Genomic DNA, 21,698 nt, shown 5'->3' on the forward strand with positions numbered 1-21,698 from the left:
CCTTAGAGAACAAGGTCTTTCAAGTACAACTAAGAAGCAGTACAAGGATGCTAATCTGAAGGATTATTTGTCATCATAAAAACTTTAAAAGCCTATTTACCATCAGTTACAGAATGGTTAAAAAAAACATTTCTGCAAGAGAACACAAAGCAATCATTAATATTTACATGAAGAAACATGTAACATATCAAGTGAAATAGGCAAATTAAGAATACTCTCATTGTATTATGCCATTCTGTGGGAAAACAACACAAGAAATAACATTTGTTTTTGTATGTCTATAACATTTAGGCAGGTTTGGATACAAAACTGAAAAAGTGTACACACACCTCTTAAGAAAGGTTACCTCCAGAGAAAGTGCTGAAGCGGGGATGAGTGGTGGTGAAAAAGAGATAAATTTTTATTGTATAGACTTCCACTTGCTTGCGGTTGGTGAGATTCACAAAACACACATGAATTAAAGCACAAGCAAGCATATGGAAACAATTACACAATTAGAGAAAGATTAGAAGTAATCAAATTATAAATAGGCTGTGTAATAAGTTTGACAAAGTGACTCATGAGATACATCATATAATCACTTTATGTACCAGTTCTTCCATAATTATGCATAAATTGCTGTGCTAACTTTACTAGACTTTTATTTTGCTTAATGTTATAGATGTTTTGGTTTTATTTTCATTAAAACTTGCCGGGAGCCAGCATGAGGAACTCCGCCCGTGGCAAAGGTCATGAGGAAGGAGGCTCGGCATACGCAAAGGCAGGATCGAGCCTCAGGAATCCCCCTGGAAATTCTCAAGCATCTACCCCCAAAACCAGAGTCTGCCTACTTTACTGCTTTGTGCTCTCACCTACACCTCTGACTTTATGGGGGGCTGTCCCCTACCACCTCTCTCTGAAAAAGAGTTAACTTACAGCTCCAGTTAATAAAGTTCCTGGGCATGCCAAGGGTGTTTCAACCTATAAACTCCTTTGGAAGTCCTCTAGCCTGCCTGAATAGATTCTTCCGGCCACATGTGATTGTTCAGAGCCTCCCAACCGTGAGAGGCATGAGATGTTCTAAACTGTCTAAATACAGATTGCTCTGAGCAGTTAAAAGATGGATTAGAAATTGTATTGGTGAAGGGTTTTTCACTTGTTGGGCCAATGTTTGCTGTTAAGTTTCCATATCGCTTACCTACTATGTCCCTGGCAGTGTATTGATTAATATAATTGGTGTATAGGAATGTAAGTAGTAGCTATAATATTTGTAACCTTGGACCCTTGAGTTAATTCTTTTCTTGTTATAGCCTACCACACCTTTGCCCTATAGGAATGCAACTTTATCTAATGCTTTTGGAGGGTGGCGCCCGACTTTAGAATAATCACCTTTAGAGAAAAATAAGTTTTCTGAAGAAAGGATCTTAAAATGTTAACAGGCCTCTTGGCCAGAAGATGATGTAATTCACCTAAACTTTTGCATATAATAAGTTTGCAGGAAGAAAGCCTGGCTTACTGCTAACTCTACCCTTTACCCCATTATTCTCTATGCACAGCTTAAGGTATAAAAACTACTTTGGAAAATAAAGTGCGGGCCTTGTTCACCGAAACTCAGCCTCCCCGTGTCGTTCTTTCTCTCACCTTCTGGCTGAATTTCCATCTGGGGCATGGAGGCTTGTCAAGCCTACTAATTTTGCCTGGGCTTCTAAGATCGGACTAGGGAGGCCTTAGTGTCTCCTCTCCTTCGGGAGAATGGGAGGATGCCTGCAGCCTACGTAGGTGACGTAAATTCTTTATTTTGGAATTTTATTAGCTTTCCACATAAACCAAGTTATTCAGCCTCTTTTCTCCACTGAATTTTCTCACTGAGCTATCCTTATTTAACCACTCTTTATATCTTTAATTCTATCGTATCCTGATCGCCGAAGCCGTCTCCCCTTTGAATTCCCTGGATCCACCGGGGCTGGACCCTGGCAAAAACTTAAAGAGGAAAAAATTGTACCTTCCAAAGACTGATAAGTCTATAATTAACGCACTATCTCCAAGAGACGGTGAAGGACTGGGAAGCCTGAGGTGCCGCAGTCCACAGAGTCACAGAGTCGGACATGACTGAGTGACTAAATAACAACAATGCACTAGTCTTTTATTTCTACATATTTTTTTCAGACCCTCAAGCACACATTTATGTGAACCATCACCATATCTCAGACTGATTGGATGGTGCTGTGGTATAATAAAAACAGCACGGCATAGAGTTATTAGAAGACCAGTCCAGATTCTATCACAGACTCACTGGGTAATTACTGCCACTTAACACCTATGAGTCCCTATTCATTCTTCTTAAAAAAGTACCTATGGTGTAAAAAAGCAAGGGAAAGGTATCTTTTTGGTTGATGAGCAATGAACTACATCTGCTGTGCTGGCAAAAAGTCTTGTTCAGTTCAGTTCAGTCACTCAGTCTTGTCCGACTCTGCAACCCATGGACTGCAGCACGCCAAGCTTCCCCGTCCATCACCAACTCCCGGAGCTTGCTCAAACTGATGTCTATTGAGTCAATGATGCCATCCAACTATCTCATCCTCTGTCGTCCCCTTCTCTTCCTGCCTTCAATCTTTCCCAGCATCAGGGTCTTTTCCAATAAGTCAGTTCTTCACATCAGGTGGCCAAAGTATTGAGCTTCAGTTTCAGCATCAGTCCATCCAATGAATATTCAGGACTGATTTCCTTTAGAATGGAGTGTTAGGCAGCTTACTAAGCAGTGCTGAGCATGACATTTGAAATTGTCACAGTCTCCTCTTCTCGTCCCCTGCAGGTGTTTCTCTGATTCTTCCATGTTCTGTTCAAGTGTCATCTGTGCAGTTGTGGGAGTCACAAGAGCCAGCCTTTCACCACCCTTTGCCTCTGCTGCTCCTTCTCTACTGTGAGGTACCAGAGAAATGCCAAACCCAGGCCATCCCATGCTCTGCTGCCCAGGAAAGTCCAATCCAGTTTGTGCATGATAGCCAGAGAGATCTTTGTAGAACATACCTAACCTTGTCACCCCCTTTAAAGGTCTTTATTATAGATCCCCACCATTTACCACATCCATACTCTTGGCTTGGCATAAAAGCCTCTTCCTGTCACAGCTCCAGTCCACTTTTCCAGTCTCCTCCTGACTCCTAACTCCCAACATACAAAATCTAGCCATATGGAAATGTCTCCAGTTTACTTAAAAGTTTTCTGTTAAGTATTCACTTAACAGAAACCCCAGAGACCACAAGTGTTTCAGAATTCATATTTTTTAATATTTTCAACAGGTAATCCCATGCTTCTGTGTGTGTGTGTGTGTGTGTGTGTGTGTTACATAACACCCCAGATTGTCTAAGGCATCAGCTCACTTCAAACACATGAATATTTCTGCAGCAAACCTAGAATATTCACATTAAGTGTATTAAGATCACAAGTGGCCTCAATCAGTTGGGTCTGGCTTTGCCACTGAGTCATTTCCCTTGGCTCCTCCAGATCTTTTCCACCTGCTCTATGCCTAGAAAACTAACCTATCTGGGCTTCAGGCCCATACCCCATTGCCCCGGGATTCTAGCCAATGGGGAGCCCTGCAGGTTATCTGGAAACCTGGGGTGTTTCCTTCTCCTGAAGCACAGTCTCCTGGAGGCAGCTGTTCTTGAGGCAGTCTTATTCCCGTGACTCTTCCTTCTGGCCTCCAAGATCCACTCTCTCCTCTCGTCTCGTAGGATGTGTGTCTTGGTATTATCACAGCTCTGCTATCCCACTATCACATTCCCATCTCTTGTACCAGCACTCCACCCACACCTTTGAGGGAGTCTCCTTATTAAACCCTCTTTCAATGATCCCAATCTGAGAATACCATCTGTTTCCTGATGGATCTCTGACAAATGCTACACACCAATGCATTCAGATTGAGGCAGGTTTTCCTGCCTATGGATTAAGAAAAAGCTTTCAGCTTTTAAAACTTTCTGGACCTAATAATATAAGATATTGTAAACCCATCCATTTTACTGTTTCTTCGGTTTAATATATACTGCTACTTCTACCTGGAATGCCCTTTTCTCCTTGTCCAACTAGCTAACTTCAATTTAGTCCTTATACGCCATGTGAACTTCCAGTGAACTTCAAGGGTGAACTAGCCATTGACCAATGCCCTGTAGACAACACCTCATCCAATAGTCCTGGACACTTGTAAAGTCCCTGGAATAGCCTTGGAAAACTTATGTGAGTTGGGGCTTAAAGGGAAAACCCCACTGAAGGAGGTGCTGGACTTACAAGTACTGTTACTGTTACATACATTAAACACATGATGAACAAAAGACTTAACATTTCTTAATATTATTGCATGATTCTAACAACACTGGGTGAGCGCAGTCATAAACAGTTAAAATTTGCTGATTTTAAATTTCCCATTATTCACCCTCTTGTGCCAAAGACTCATGGACAAAACACAAATTTTTGAAAAATACTCGCCCTTAGCATGTGCAATGTACTCTGACATTTTCTAGCCTATTGTAGTCAATATCACTTTTTAAGAATATTGATCACACCCTAGAAACATGTCATACAATGCACAGTGTGAAAGACACCAAACAAAACAATATGCACTGACAAATGCTTCCAAACTTTGTCAAACAACCAAAAAATGTTAACTAAAATTGTAACCACACTTTAGTTTTTTGCCATTTCTACTTCCAGGTTGTTGCCCCCATCTTCAGAGTCCCTTGGACTGCAAGGAGATCCAACCAGTCCATCCTAAAGGAAATCAGTCCTGAATATTCACTGGAAGGACCAATGCTGAAGCTTCAATACTTTGGCCACCTGATGCCAAGAACTGATTCATGGGAAAAGACCATGATGCTGAGAAAGATTGAGGCAGGAGGATAAGGGTACAACAGAGGATAAGATGGTTGGATGGCATCACCGACTTAATGGACATGAGTTTGAGCAAGCTCTGGGAGTTGGTGATGGACAGGGAAGCCTGGCATGCTGCAGCCCATGGGGTCACAAAGAGTCAGACATGACTGAGCGACTGAGCTAAACTGACTCCCATTTTTAGTGATTTGCTCTCCTGAACAGAGCCCAGGAATTCCTGTCCTAAAGTTGGATGACATCTGGCTAGACCACATGACGTGTGCTGAGACAGAAACCAGAGCAGCAGGCAATCAGGGAGTTAGGATTGTCTTAGCCAATTTTGGAAATTTGGTCACCTTATCTGAGATTACATGTAAACTTAATTTTTTCAGTCTCTCAGGCAGCTTTTATTGTGTAATTTTAAAAGAATTTTTTTCCCTGTGTTGTTTAATGATTTGGATTAATTTTAAACAAGGGTTTAGGAAATGTGAGCTAGTGCCAAGAAAATGTGGATCAATTGTTGCTTCCCTAGAGAAAGTAGGGGTGCTTTTAATAATAGATTCTAGTAAAGTATCTATAATTCTTTTAGAACTTTAAAGGCAAAGCAAAATATGGGTTGGTAAAGGGATTTTGTGTGTGTATGTAGACAATATACACAGGCTTGACTAAGAAAAAAACATTGTTCTAATTAGCCTATTGTTTGCACCAAGCAGGCATTCATTTAGATGTCCTTGAAAAAAAAAAGGAGTTAATTATATGGACACTGCTTTATTTAGGATTAACATCGGCTACATGTGATAGAAATAGAAAACAGTGGTGGATAACAATCTTATATCAAATAAAATAGGTTTTAGCTCTCTTGTAAAAGACAAGAAGTAGGAAGTCCAGAACTGGCATGGCTTGATGACCTGGTCCAAGGACCAGGATCCTTCTCTGCTGCCTACTACTGAGATTGTCAACACATAAAAATTCTAGACAGCCAGAATGAGGAAGGGAGGAGGAATGGCATGCCCCATTCTTTAAGGTCCTTGCCCAGCAAATTACAGACAATTACAGACAAAATGTCCCCCATAGCCCCATTAAATGGAATATCATCACATGACTATACTTAGCTGCATGGAAGGTAAGGAAATGTAGACCAGATTTGTGGTCCAGATATTGTCCCAGGACAGTAAGATGAGCCAGGAAATTACAGCCAAGTGGGTGCATTGCAGTGGGGCCTTGTGCCCTTCTCTTTTACACCTTTCAAGTGTAAAAGCAATAGGCTACTGCTTCCTTTCTGCCTTCCAAATAGCATACAAAATGCTCCTTGTGAGGCTGACCAACCCCGAGTCTCTCAGGGAGGGGAATTCTGGAAACATCTTATCCTGGTGGCTCAGATGGCAAAGAATCTGCCTGGAATGCAGGAGAACCAGGTTTGATCCCTGGGTGGGGAAGATCCCCTGGAGAAGGGAATGGCAACCCACTCCAGTGTTCTTGCCTAGAGAATCCCATGGACAGAGGAGCCTGGTGGACTACAGCCCATGAGGTCGCAAAGAGTCAGACACGACTGAGAGATGAACACTTTCACTTTCTTTAACTCAGGATTAGCTAAACTGACATTATACATATTCTCCAAAACCCTTCACTTGACTCTAACATAGCAGCAATAAATATCACTTAAAAATTCAAATCATACAATTTTTTCTTCTTAAAGCCTTCCAAATGCTTTCTCCTGCATCTAGAATAAAAACCACTCTTGACCATAGTTTACAAGGCTGCATACCATCTGATGCCTACCATTCTCCAAGCTCATTTCATCTTGCACTACTTCCTCCTTGAACACCATTCCTGAGCCACTAGCCTTCCACCTGCTCCTCAAATACATGGAGGTCTTTCTTGTCTTCATCTTCTCATGGCCTTCTTCTGCGTGTCTGTGTGTCTCTCTGTGCCCTTCCTTTTCTTAAAAGGCCAATCATCACTGGATTTAGGGTTTACCTTAAACCCAAGATAATTTCACATCAAAATCATTCATTACATCTGGAAAGACCCTATTTCCAAACAAAGTCCCATTCACAGGTTCCCAGGGTTAGGACTTGAACATACCTTTTCAGGGAACACAATGCACCTCATCACAAGGCTAATGAAAGGTTCCTACTATGCCTGCTTCTTTTGAGACAGGATCCTTCGGAGATCAGAACTTGGGACTGACTAGTAGGACCCTGACTAAATGCTACACGCCACAAGAAATATAGACACTTTCAGGTTATGCAGAAAGGAGGAATTTTACATTCCCTGAACTATTAGAGGCATGACAGTTGGGGTATGGACAATAATTAACTGAAAGTTTGCAGAATCCAGAATTAGAAATTTACGTGATTGCAAAGCTTCCAATGCATCCCTTGGAGTATACTGGGTAGCTGAGTGCTTAACAATACTTTTGTTGTTTAGTCATTCAGTTTTGTCGGACTCTTTGTGACCCCATGGATGGTAGCCCACCAGGATCCTCTTCCATAGGATTCCCAGTCAAGTATACCGGAGTGGGTTGCCATTTCCTTCTCCAGGGGACCTTCCCAACCCAGGGACAGAATCTGCGTCTCTGCTTGGTAGAGGAATTCTTTACCTCTGACCCTCTGGAAGCCCCCTAACAATATGTGACAATGTGGTAAACTGTCTGGATTTGTAAGTTGGATTTTTGACAATTTAAGAGCTGAAAGGAGAAATGACCTTTGCAGTTGTGTTAAAACTTAAGCGGTTCTTGCCACAAAGCATCCATGTTGCTGTTGGAAAGCAGTCTGGAACACTCAGGCTTGCTGGAGAAAGTTGCTATTGGAGGATTTTAAAGCAAAACATTACAGGAGAAGCTCAGAATTTCCTGCAAAAATGTGAGCTACCCTTCCCACCCCTTGCTCTTAAAGAAGTTATCCAAGGGGAAGAAGAGAAGGAATGTTCAGGGTTAGAAATAAGGGCACACATCCAGCCATATAGGTACACATCAGCCCCTCAAGTTCAGGTTTCTAACTTCCAAAGCCCCCAGACTATGCGATAAGTGACTTCCTCACTTTGGGTTAGAGAACACACAAGAAAAAATCCCTGGGCCTTAAATCTGAACCATGACCACTGAATTTTTCTCCAGTTGGGAAGCCAGGTCCTAAACGAGAGATCAGTAATATCTCACATATTTGCCCCTGGAATCTAGCAGCCACTTCCCTGCTGCTTCCATGGTGGCTCAGACGGTAAAGAATCTGCCTGCAATGCAGGAGACCCGGGTTTCATCCCTTGGTTGGGAAGATCCCCTGGAGAAGGGAATAGCAACCCACTCCAGTATTTTTGCCTGGAGAATTTCATGGACAGAGGAGCCTGGCGGGTCATGGTCCATGGGGTTATGAAGAGTTGGACACAACTGAGTGACTATTTATTATTATTATCTAGCAGCCACTGAAGACAGCTTTAATATCCACAGCACCCCTTGGGGGTGGAGACTAAGAAGAAAAACACCTCCATATGTTCCAGTTCTTGTGAACATGGGCACTTTTTGGTGGAACGTGCTTGTGAGAAGAGGAGGGCACAGCAACTCACTCCAGTATTCTTGCCTGGAAAATCCCCGTGAACAGATGAGCCTGGCAGGCTATAATCCATAGCGTCACAAAGAGTTGGACACGACTGAGCAACTTAGCATGCACACGTGTTAGGACTGTCCTCCAGAAATTAAGATCCAGAGACAAGAGAAAGGTCTCAGTGTCAAGCTCTCCTGACCCCATATACAAAAACTCTTGGTAGCTACCACACCCCTGCCTTCCCTCCTTGGTTAGCCTCCACTCTGGTATTAAAATAGTTGGAGGGTCTCCAAAGTCATGAGGCTTCAATGGTCAGCCCTGACTTAAGGGTGAACAAATGTGGTCAAAGTCCTACACTGAGAATTCTGCCTGCTTTATGGTAACTCTAGAACCCCTATGCTACTGAATTTAAACTATAGAGAGTGCGGTGGGATGGTGCTACCTAACTAGACACAGAAATCCAATAGGCATTATCCACAATGGAGCTGTAGAAGAAAACTTCCAGCAACAATTTAGGAGATTGAGAACCAGCCTATGAGTTGGAGGTTGTTCAACTACTTTAAGTAAAATATCACTATACTATGTACTGTAATACCTCTGTATTTAAGTAAATACTATATTTAATATGGTATTTAATGCCATAATTAAATACCATATTTAATACTGTATTTAAATAAAATACCGGTTTGCTGTAAAATACCTTCTGATGCCAACTGACCACTCCCCAACCCCAGCATCAGTCACCCTTCCCTCAGAAATCATGTAGCAGAACATAAACAGACTGCAAATATTTTTCTTGAGGAAATACAAAATGAGGAGGAAACTGTAGTCACCAAGTCTTAGAAAGGGAGAGCTGTCTTTATTAGAAAAATTCTTTGAAAAACACCAGTTCAAAAGGACATCTGCACCCAGATGCGCTATTGTTTACGAAAGCCAAGAGATGGAAGCAACCCAAGCATCCACCAAGAGATGAATGAATAAAGAAGATGTGGTATATGTACACAATGGAATATTACTCAGCCATAAAAGAATGAAATTTTGTCATTGTGACAACATGGATGGACCTGGAGGGAACAATACCTAGTGAAATAATTCATACAGGGAGAGAATAAAACTGTATCTCTTCAGTGATATGTAAAATCCAAAAAATAAAACAAATGAACAATTGTAACATAATGGAAACAGACTGACAGAAACAGAGAACAAATTAGTCATTACCAGAGGTCGGAGAAGGCAATGGCACCCCACTCCAGTACTCTTGCCTGGAAAATCCCATGGATGGAGGAGCCTGGAAGGCTGCAGTCCATGGGGTTGCTAAGAGTCAGATACGACTGAGCGATTTCACTTTCACTTTTCACTTTCATGCATTGGAGAAGGCAATGGCACCCCACTCCAGTACTCTTGCCTGGAAAATCCCATGGACTGAGGAGCCTGGAAGGCTGCAGTCTATGGGGTCGCTGAGAGTCGGACACGACTGAGCAACTTCACTTTTACTTTTCACTTTCATGCATTGGAGAAGGAAATGGCAACCCACTCCAGTGTTCTTGCCTGGAGAATCCCAGAGATGGAGGAGCCTGGTGGGCTGCCATCTATGGGGTCGCACAAAGTCAGACACGATTGAAGTGACTTAGTAGTAGTAGTAGTAGTAGAGGTGGGAGGGGTGGAAAGATGAAGGGGATAAGAGGTACAAACTACTAGGTATAAAATAAGTGAGTTACAAGGATGCAATATACAACACTGGGAACGTAGTCAATATTTTACAATAGCTTTGTATGGAGTATAATCGTATCATATTTGTCTCTGTTCACATCTCGGCTATTCAATGAACTCTTCCAGATGACTCTTATTCACAGTAATTTCTCCCTTTTTTACATGGAAGTTTTTTGAAATAGCTCTCATGGTAAATGGGGGAGGTGACGAGACAAGGTATATGACCTTGGAGAAGAGCCCATCCACTTGTGTTCCACACTCCATATTTCTCAGGTTCTTGGTGCAAAGGCCTATCTGTTTTTGCAAGTAATGCACCTTTCATTGGTCCCCAACCTCGGGTAATAGTCTCTCATGATATTTAGATCTCTCCTAAAGACTTATATGGTTGGTGATGGATGCAATTATTTCCTTAATTTGACTGAGCTGAGCTTCCAAGAGAAGCTGCAGAAGCAAGCAAGTCTGGACAATCCACATCCCCACCCTGGGATCAGCACTCAGGATACATAAAGCTCTTCCTCTCTGCTTGTGTTGGAAGTTAAGGGCTTCAATCTTCCCAAATGTGATTCTTCCAAGGTTGCTTCCTGAGAAGCAAAAGCTTTTTCCTATTATCATTTCCCCATGTTACATCAAAAATACGAGACTTTTCATTGGCCCAATGTCTCCCTTTTTAAATAGAAGTGCATATACCAACATCAGAAATAACAATTTTTGTTTGCAATGGCTCTTGAAAAGTAATATAAAAAGATACTCACAGGTGAAAAACGTGCTTCTTAGTTCTCATTTCCTCGCCTCTTAAGCTGAGACAGTTACAATCAGAACCTGCAAAAGCCACAAAAAATTCTCCTCTGATGTCTTTTGTACTTAAAATTTTCAATAGATACTCAAGCATCTTAATAATAATGTGCCACCCTAGTTTGCAACTACACTACAACACGTATTCCTTAATTGTGCCTACATAATGTTGGGATATCTACAATTTGGGAGACAGTACTGAATTAAAAGGACTACCTGTGTTCAAATCCCACTGCCATCATTTATCAGCTGTGCGAAATTCAGCTCCTTAACGTCTCAGTCTCATTTTCCTCATTTTACAATGGGATTACTTTTACTTCATAAATTTGTTGTATTTAAAATAAAAATAGTAACTAATAAATGATAATGGTTATTTGGGGGGTTATTATGCACCGGGCATTCCATTGAGCATTTTACATCCATTTCATCTGTCAAATCTGAAGAAACTAACACTCTGAGCACAGGTCTTCGTACATTGCAGACGACCCGAAATACATTGAAGGAATGCTCAAAGAAGCTAAAAGAGTCCGCTGCTAGCAGGATATTAGCAGAGCCGAGAGTGAAGCCCAGGTTCCCTGACCCCTGCGCTGTACTCTGACGACGTGCAGAGTACCCAGGACAGTGAAGGCACAGAAAGTTCTGACACATGGCGTGTTATCACCGGCCCTTTTCTCTCGCATTTTAGAGGACTAGAAGAGTGGGCTTTGAACACAGGCTCACCAGCTTCCAGTAGAGCCTTGAGCCCACCGGTCAAGGCTATGTGGGTTTTCCTAGTCAAGCATTGAACTGAAACGGAAAATACACCTTCTTAACTCTGTTCGCTTCCCCCTACAACTGCAGTGCCGGGTGAGCAGCGCCGAGGTTGGAAACATCCCTGGAGCCGCATTTCACCGTAAGACTTCCAGGCAAGCCCAAGCGACTGCGGCCCTGGGCTGGTGGGGAGCCTGTTTCCAGTCGGACCGTGTCCCGAGGCTCTCCCGAACCCTGCGCCTGCGCACTCAGCCCATCTCCGTGCCGGCCCCGAGGACGTGCGCACGCTGCCTTTGCGGCTCCTGGCCCCGAGATGCGCGGCTCCCGGGCCCGTGACAGCTGCAGGTGCGTGAGGAAGATTTCAGGAATTCAGGTGTGAGGTGGAGCGACCCACGGGAAAGGTCGGGCCTGCCTCAGTCCCTCCAAGGTGCCCGGGGACCCAGAACGGGGGAGCCAGGAACTCAGCTCATTTGATTTTCTCGTTTCTCCAGCTCCTGACCGTCTCCTGGGGAGCAGGAATCTCTGAAAGGAAAATGCAAAAAGCATACTTTCCCGTGCAGTGAATCGTATCACATGTGGCATTCCCTCCCCGCGCCCCACCGTGGCCAAAGCAGTTTTCACCCTTGCCTTGCCTTTCCTGCTGTGGGGTTTTGCAGTCTCTGGTTCCTAGGTGCTTACTGGTTGTGGACGATTAAGGCGAGGGCCAGTTGTGAGGGCCCTGTGTCCTCTGCAACACCTCCCCCCACCAACCCCAGGAGAAAGAGGTGATGGTTCAAGGGCAAGAGAGTGGGCCAAGGGAAGTAGAGCAGAAGCTACAAAGAGGGAAAGTCCGTAATAAATGTCGCCAAAGATTATTCCCTAACTGAAAGTTCTCAAGTTTTTCTCAGTTCTTGTGTTTCTTGTTCAATGATTTTTATGATGTCCTCACTTCCTTTTAATGGTGCTGTTTGAGACGGGAAAGCCAGTAGGCTTTCAGCCTTAAAAGTTTCGTTGGAATTTTTTGAGATCAGTTTTTTCAGTATTCCAACTGTAAGAGTGTTTTGCTGTTGTCAGGATAATGTTGGGGTTGAACCATTGAGATATGCCGTTTTTTATTTTTACTTGAGTCTAGGAAAAATTACACAGTGTTGGTTTGTCTTTTAAAATATTATCGACCAAAAAAAAAAATCAGTTGAGAACACAAGATCCAGTTGAAGTGGGATTTGGAGTTCTAGCAAATTAACGTGCATGTGCTTAAGTACACGTGGGACTGCACTTGGAGCTTGGGGATCCCTGAGCTGTCACGTATAAATAGCAGATGAGATCACTGCTTGCCACCAATGATTCTAACAATATAGAGCTTCCAGTCAGTGCTTTCCACATGGTGTGGATGCAAGTGACAATAGGCTCCAGTCTTAGGGCTAGTGTTAGGTGATAATCCATGGTCTCTTTTTGGCACGGTAACTATAGGCAGTCAGTTCCTGGTATAATCAGAAATGGTTGCCATGTGTGTAGTTCTAGTGTGGCATTTTTTGCCAGTGATCCAAAGAAACTATTAAAGGAAAGAAGAAATACACAATAGGAGTGGAGGAACCTGGCTTCAAGCCAGAATAGTACGTGTGATCTTTCAGGCCCAACCGTAGACAATTTCGTGGCTTTGCCTGGCTGGCCTCATCAGGGGAAGCTGCTCTTGCAACACTGGACTTGTGCATGGCCAGTGCACTGCAGTTTTGTGGAGGGAATTGCAGTTGAGGACACACCAGTTCCCTCCCACTAGCCATGCTCATATTCTTCTGCATTCCTGGTTCAGGTACCTCCATTCTGAGGCCCAGGTACTTCCCAATTGCCTCCACCAATACCTCCCTTATTGCCAAGGGAGGGAATGTGGAAGGGGTACCCTTGACTGAGGTACTTTTCTCCATTTTGACTCAGGATCTTTCTACTTATAGCCCTTCCTTCCTCCTCCCCTGGCTCACGGGTCCATAAAGAGCCAGTAGCCTTTTTTTTCAGCCTTCTCCCCTGGGATATGACTGTGTGCACTGTTTTGTTTAATTGACCACTGGGTGACCAGTACTTTTTTAGCCTCTTGCTTGCACTGTTGCATAAGTGAATAAAGATTTGATAATTACTTGCAGTTTGGCTCATTGTCCTAATTGACACCTCAACACCTGATTACTTGACAGGAATTAAATAAATTGCCAAATTTGGGGCAATTCACCTAACTGTAATCTTCATAACTGCTGCTGTGTTAGCACTTTAGGGATTTGGAGGCTGTTCACCTGTAATTTCTCTTAACTCAGTATTGTGAAAATGCATACTAATAGTATCAACAGCTGATTGTTGCTAACATGGATATGTGGGTTATAGGGTGTATTTTATAAATTAACAGAGTGGCTTGCAGTCAGAATATTTTGTGTGTCATATTACCTTTGACCTCTAATTAAATTTTTGATAATATTTTGGGGTTATTTGGGTCAATTGAAGAAAATTAGTAATCCTTAGAAATTCCTGTCTTGTCCTGTGGACCCCAGTCTTACCTAATGGATTACTTGGCCACTTTTGGATAAAGTGATTGATTTGTTGTGGGTTCCTTTGTCTCCTGTGTGAAGAAATATGCAAGAGAACAAGTTTCACAAAGTTTGTCTCTTCCTATAGAAGTTTCACAAAACACTGTCCTTACCATATGTTATGCAATCTGATATTTTCTAATCTATTTTATTAAACAAAAATGCAGATCATGACCCATTAAATTTATTTCATAATCCATTAATGGATAGTGACTTGGAGATTGAAGGACACTATGTTAAAAAAACTAGTAGAAGATAATTTGCTCAATAAATGATTTTTTTCCTATTTTTAAATCAGATTGCTGACAAGCACTACAGTGGGTGTGTTTGAGATTTTGTGTTTAAGGTGTTTTCTAGACATCTTAAACACAAAAGCGGTAATAGCACACAGCACATATGCCAGATTGTCACTGAAAATGAAAGTGAACGTTGCTTGGTTGTATCGGACCCTTTGTGACCCCATGGACTGTAGCCCACCAAGCTCCTCTGTCCATGGAATTCTCCAGGCAAAAATACTGGAGTGGGGTGCTATTCCCTTCTCCAGGGGATCTTCCCAACCCAGGGATCAAACCCAAGTCTCCTGCATGGCAGGCAGATTCTTTACTGTCTGAGCCACCAGGGAAGCTCAGATATTCACTAAATCAGCTGACAAAAAAAACAGGGAGTCTCCTGTAGGCTTATCAACTCTCTTATCTCAACCAGAAGATTCACTTTTAGGATGAGAGAGCTGGAACACCTTTTTTAAATCTCTGACTTCCTTATTTAAAGAAAAGGGATTAGTAGAAGAAGGATAAGAAGAAAATTGGCTTTTCAGATACAATATATGGTATAAAATGGTTGTGAAAGTTCCTCATAAGCTTTTGCGTGTGTCCCATAGAGGCATATTAGGGAAAGTGTTGTTTATCTTTTTAATAACTCTTAAGACCAAAATGACCTTTTAATTATATTGCCTGAAAGTGAATTGTACTCAACCTGCAATTACTGAGCCATAGATAAATACGTAAGTAGCCACTGTGTCAATCTTATTGCCTCTATACTTGTCTTTTAGGACTTCTACAACAAAGTGGAAAGGAGGAATAAAAAGAACTATACATTTAGTGTGTTTATCTCTTAGTTGTTGCTGCTGCTACTGCTAAGTCGCTTCAGTCGTGTCTGACTCTGCGACCCCATAGATGGCAGCCCACCAGGCTCCCCTGTTGCTGGGATTCTCCAGGCAAGAATGCTGGAGTAGGTTGCCATTTCCTTCTCCAATGCATGAAAGTGAAAAGTGAAAGTGAAGTCGCTCAGTCGTGTCCGACTCTTAGTGACCCCGTGGACTGCAGCCTACCAGGCTCCTCCGCCCATGGGATTTTCCAGGCAAGAGTACTGGAGTGGGGTGCCATTGCCTTCTCCGATCTCTTAGTTAGAAACCCTAAAAATATTAAGTAGATTAAGTTTTTAAGTTTGATTAGTGTTGAGCTAAATAATACCTTACATTTATATACCGCTTTAGTTTTCCAGCACCTTCAGATGCATCATCTCCATTGATTCTCACAACAGTGATGTGGTAGGCAGGCCAGGAGGCACTTTGCCTGACTTAGAGCTGAGGAGTCTATATATTTCCTTCTCCTTGCCACCAAGATCATATGGTAGCAAATCCAGGACTAAAATTCAGATTTCCTGGAACATTTTCTTCCAGTTGCCTGTGTTATCTTTGTTGGTCCAAAGAAGTAATTAAGAGTAAATATTACTAACGATGTGGCTAAGAATTTTGATAATGGAAACATTCCATTCTCAGATCATATCCAAGGAGTGTTATAATTGAATGCAGATATGTCTTGTCTTATTTTTAGTATTATATTTCTTATAGTTTTTACCTTTCTAGTCCAATTTTTGAAAATGGCAAATCTACTTAATAGTGAACTAAGAAAATTGGAATTAAAAGGTCTAATTAATGTTAAGAAATCCAACTCAGTCTCTTTAATGTATTATCTCAACTAATTAGAAATACAGCTTAAAATTATATACATTTTTAAGTATTTCTTTTGAAGACTTCTTATTTCTCTATATGTGTGAAATTTGTTTAATGATTCTAAAGTATCTAAAATGGTTATTAACTTACTGTTAAACACAGGAAAATTTGAGGTTCCCTATTTCCTTTAATATCTTTAGCCAAAGGGCATTTTAAATTATTTCTTTTCACATAAATAAGTAATTTTTAAATTAATACATTTTTATTTTTAATTTTTAGACATCTATGGAGTTTAAGAACACTATGGAGCTCATCAGAGTATATCACCGAAGAATATGATGGCTGAAAACAATTTTAAAATGCTAAAGATTCAGCAGTGTGTAGCAGCAGCCAACAGGCTACCTAGAAACAGGCCATATATATGCAATATTTGCTTCAAGCATTTTGAAACACCATCAAAATTAGCTAGGCATTATCTCATTCATACTGGTCAGAAGCCATTTGAATGTGATGTGTGTCATAAAACCTTTAGGCAACTAGTTCACCTGGAAAGACATCAACTAACTCATAATCTGCCTTTTAAATGTAGTATTTGTCAACGCCACTTTAAGAATCTGAAGACATTTGTGAAGCACCAACAGCTTCACGATGAAACATACCAGAATGATGTTAAACAGGTCAGAAGATTGTTGGAGGCCAAGCAAGAAAAGCCAGTGTATGGAAATGTATCATACTTTTTACCCCAGAGGAGAGATGGGCATTACACCCATGCTCCAAGTCTGATCCTTCAAAGAAAAAAAAGGATATTCATGCGTGTACAATCTGTGGCAAGATGTTTCCATCACAATCAAAACTTGATAGGCATGCTCTAATTCATACTGGTCAGAGGCCTTTTAAATGTGTCCTGTGCAGTAAGTCTTTTCGACAGTCAACTCACTTAAAAATCCACCAACTCACACATTCAGAAGAAAGACCTTTTCAGTGTTGTTTTTGTCAAAAGGATTTAAGATTCAAAGCAAACTTTTGAAGCATAAACAAATCCATACCAGGAATAAAACTTTTCAGACTCTTTCATTAAAGGTGAAGAGTTCAGAATCATGTTCCCTGCCTAATAAATTAAATGCAAAGCAGGATGGCTTTGAAAATGGTAATATAGGTGCATCTGAAGAGAATAATCAACTTGATGTCCACTCTGTTTATATTGTCCCTTTTCAATGTCCTGAGTGTGAAGAATGTTTTGAATCAGAGCAGATTCTCAAAGGACACAAGTGTTTTCCTGCCAGAAGTGGCAAAATTCCAAGCAAGCTCAAAAGCAGCTACAACTATAAAACCATTGTTAAAAAAATCTTGGCTAAGCTTAAACGTGCTGGGGGTAAGAAATTAGATAATTTTCAAGCTGATAAAAAAGTATTTAAAAACACTTTCATGAAAAACCGTGATCTTATTTCTGGTGAGCAGAGGCCCGAACAGACCCAGAGAACATGTCTGAGTTCTCTTGGCAAGCATGGAACATATAAGACAGTTGGCAATAAAAAGAAAACATTGACTTTGCCATTTTCTTGGCAAAAGCACTGCCAGACCCAAAATATGGGGAAAAATGTAAAAGGTATTCTTACACCAGAAAACATGTTAACTATGGATAATCCTGTGCATAAAAAAGACATATCTATCTATGGTTCATCAGGTGAGGAATTCTTTGAAAACTGTCAAGTGCTCCAGTGTGGCTTTTCAGTTCCAAGTGGAAACATACATACTGGACATAAGATGTGTCCTTGTGACAAATGTGAGAAAGTGTTTCCTTCTGTTTCTAAACTACAAAGACACTATTTAATTCATACTGGACAGAGGCCTTTCGGCTGTAATGTTTGGTGGGAAATCTTTTAGACAGTCAGCTCACTTGAAAAGACATAAACTAACTCATATTGATAAGCTTCCCTATAGAAAATCTCTTTGCCAAGTGGAATTGGAAAATTTTAACAAACTTCTCATTCACCAGGGTGATAATGTTAGCTACAGTGCTTCCCAACAATGTCAGACTCTTGGTTTTCAAAAATACAAGGTCTCAGAGTCAGATCAAATGTCAGAAATAAAAGTGAAGGCAGAATCAGAGGATTTCATTCTTGGTGCCCCCTGTAGGAGCAGAGAGCCCTATCTCTCTAGCACACTTCTGGAATCAGAGCAGAGCCATCATAGTCATTGTAGTTATTCAGGGCGTGCGGAGAGGAATGATGGCCTTCTTTACCAATGCAGTGTTTGTTCTAAAAGTTTTAGATCCCCATCTAAACTAGAAAGACACTATCTAATTCATGCAGGGCAGAAACCATTTGAATGCTCAGTTTGTGGCAAAACATTCAGACAGGCTCCTCACTGGAAGAGACATCAACTTACTCACTTTAAGGAATGACCACAAGAGAAAATGGATATCCTAAATTCAGTTATGAAACTGACAGAACCACTGATACATTTGTGGTGTCTCTGGTGACCTTGTTCTTTAGCCTGTTATCATTTAAAATGTATTTTTATCAAAAGGCCTACATTAGATTGAATTACTTCATAAGCAGTTGCTTGTCCTGCATACTAAGAGGTAAGATACATAGGCATTTAATACAGTGTTTTAGGAGCAGCCAAATTAATTTTTAGAGGGGAAAATATGATTTGATGTCATAAAGCAAGCATTGATTTTAACATACACTTTGGCTGTATTGAAAATGTTATAAATCCATCATGGTACAAATAATTCAGCCTCATTTTTGAAGGAATTATTCCTTAAGACATATGATCTCCTTTTATATATACTCAAAAGACAGGCAAAAATTGGTTTTTTGGCTGCAGCAGATAGCATGACTAGATTTCATTTATTTCATAGATTTTAGGTCTATGGTTCAAATTCCCTTGGAAAATTTTTTCTTACAAGCTGAAAAATGTAAAGCCAATAAAAGTGAAGGTAGATGAGAAGATAATAACATTTTCATTGGTCTTTTCCAAGCTATTTATTCTTAGGACTCTGGTAACTTCACCTCCTGTTCTACAGGAGATTGGTGGTTTTTTGTTTGTTTGTTTTGCTCAGCCTGCTGTTTTTCCCTCCAAAATTTAAAAGGAAGAAAGAGCCTAGTATGTACCGCTGTACATTTACCATGTTTACTCATTAAATATAGTGTTCAAGTGCCATAATCTTTTTGTTGATGTGAATGCATTGTCATCTTTTCAGAGGAATGAATGTAAGTCATCTACATGCTTTTTCATAATTGATACCAGTCGACTTAAGGCTCACTTGTAGATTCCATTTCCACAAGACTTTTACTTTCTTTTAATACCTCTTTAATTGAGTGATTCTATGACTTAACTAAATCTGTTAAATTTAATCAAATGGCAGTGACTAGATCTAGTTTTTATTCCTGTTTTTTGCAAGATTCTAATGCTAAACAATGTTATTTTGATCATTAGTGAATTGTTATTTTAATTGATAAAGTAATCTTGTACAGAAATAAGATCTTTATGGAATTGAGAGTGTCATTCTAAATAGTTCTGTCATGATTTGGGAAATATGTAATCAAACTGTAAAAGAGTTATAGTCACACATTATCCTTCATATTTGCCATTTTAAATAAAAAATCCTTCAGTCAGTTCAGTTGCTCAGTCATGTCCGACTCTTTGCAACCCTATGGACTGCAACACGCCAGGCTTCCCTGTCAATCACCAACTCCCGGAGCTTGCTCAAACTCATGTCTGTTGAGTCAGTGATGCCATCTAACCATCTCATCCTCTGTCATCCCCTTTTCCTCCTGCCTTCAATCCCTCCCAGCATCAGGGTCTTTTCCAGTGAGTCAGTTCTTTGCATCAGGTGGCCAAAGTATTGGGAGTTTCAGCTTCAGCATCAGTCCTTCCAAAGAATATTCAGGACTGATTTTCTTTAGGATGGACTGGTTTGATCTCCTTGCAGTCCAAAGGACTCTCAGGAGTCTTCTCCAGCACCACAGTTCAAAAGCATCAATTCTTCAGCACTCAGCTTTCTTTATAGTCCCAACTCTCACATCCATACATGACTACTGGAAAAAATGTAGCTCTGACTAGTTGGACTTTTGTTCGCAAAGTAATGTCTCTGCTTTTTAATATGCTGTCTAGGTTGGTCATAGCTTTTCTTCCAAGGAGCAAGCGTCTTTTAATTTCATGGCTGCAGTCACCATGTGCAGTGATTTTGGAACCCCCCAAAATAAAGTCTGTCACTGTTTCCATATCTATTTGCCATGAAGCTAACCTAAAAATCCTTAAGAATGACACTTCCTAGTAATAAGAGAAAATAGCCATAATCTTTCTAAGGTGAAAAGAATGGGTGGGTATTTATCCAGCATACTCAGATATACTTGGTGGCAAACTCTCTATTAAAATGGACAAGTGAACAATTTTACATCCTACTGTAAGAACTGTCTTTGTGGGGTGGGGAGGAAAAGTTGGTCTGCTGTTTTTTACAAGTGAATTTTGAGAAACTTGGTTTAATTCACAGAGGTTAAACATAACAGTACAGATAAAATCCCAACAATTTACAAACATACAGGAGAGTCATGTTTTAAAGAGTAATTTCTTTTTTCCTGAGATAATGTTCCTCAAGTGCAAGCAAGATGCTGGTTTATAGAATTTGCTTTACACAAGAACATTTCTATTAAGTAAAAGCAAAGGACAACTAGTTCACGTTTTCCAAGAATAAAAGTTCAAGGTTTTTCCTTTAATATGTCTGAAAGTATCTATTTGGGGATTTTCCTAAGCTATTTATGTAATTTCATTTGAACTTAATGATTTATATACTCCTTTCCCAGCCCAAACAGAATCCTAACAGTGTTGTGTTTGTATGATTATTTGATTTTGTTTGCCCAAGTGATACTACTATACATTTTTTTTTTTTAGGCCCACGCCTTTTTAAGCTGTTTCATATTGAAAGTTGGAATATTGTAAAAATTTTGTCAAAGATGTACTGTAGTGCTATTTGAAGTACCTGTAATGGAACACTTTTATTATCACTGCACTCTTCTTGTGGGAACTTTATAGGAATGAAAATAAACTGTATACATCATGATAAGAAGATGAAACATTAGATGTTAAATGATTTGCTGCATGCTCAAATTGTTAGTATTGTTGAGTCAATTACTTCGGTTTTCTGAAAAAAAATAAAGTTTTAAATATCTTTCAACAAAAGTAGAAGATTTATTTTCATTTGGACAGGAGCAGGCTGTAGCATGATTATTTACTGAGATAGTTTGAGTTAGTGGAATTATTGTTTTGTACTGCCATAGGGCCTATTAGGGGATTCCCTGGTGGCACAGTGGTAAAGAATCTGCCTGCCAATGCAGGAAATGGAAAAGACATGGGTTTGACCCCTGGGTTGGGAAGATCCCCTGGAGTAGTAAATGACAACCCACTCCAGTATCCTCTGGAAGATTCCATGGACAGAGGAGCCTGGAAGGCTACAGTTCATGGGGTCACGGATGTGACTGAGCACACACACGGGGCCTATTGAGAGAAAATGTATGTGGAATGAAAGATGATGATTCTTGAAAAATTCAAATTTCAGAATATTTTTAA

At 40.6% G+C, this 21,698-nt stretch overlaps 1 protein-coding gene and 1 long non-coding RNA gene across 4 annotated transcripts in view; one reads left to right on the forward strand and one right to left on the reverse strand.

Moving 5' to 3' along the window:
- Window positions 1-11,814, reverse strand: part of LOC138989413 (uncharacterized) — a 138,108-nt gene extending 126,294 nt beyond the window's left edge. For 2 of the 3 annotated variants that reach the window (XR_011465706.1, XR_011465704.1), the window contains exons 1-2: window positions 11,682-11,814; window positions 10,838-10,904 (exon numbers count right to left, since the gene is read on the reverse strand). This is a non-coding gene — a long non-coding RNA (uncharacterized lncRNA). Of the gene's footprint in view, window positions 1-10,837; window positions 10,905-11,597 lie in introns of all 3 variants that reach the window. The other variant, XR_011465705.1, reaches the window with a different exon arrangement.
- A 69-nt stretch (window positions 11,815-11,883) lies between these two features.
- ZNF770 (zinc finger protein 770) lies at window positions 11,884-21,311 on the forward strand. Its single transcript, XM_070378262.1, is given in 5 exon segments — window positions 11,884-12,000; window positions 16,404-16,855; window positions 16,858-17,116; window positions 17,119-17,993; window positions 17,995-21,311. Coding segments are annotated over 4 exon segments (2,142 nt in total). The 5' UTR covers window positions 11,884-12,000; window positions 16,404-16,459; the 3' UTR covers window positions 18,607-21,311.
- Window positions 21,312-21,698: the final 387 nt, after the last annotated feature.

This window comes from Bos mutus, chromosome 10 (assembly GCF_027580195.1).
Source record: "Bos mutus isolate GX-2022 chromosome 10, NWIPB_WYAK_1.1, whole genome shotgun sequence".
Classification (NCBI taxonomy): Eukaryota; Metazoa; Chordata; class Mammalia; order Artiodactyla; family Bovidae; genus Bos; species Bos mutus.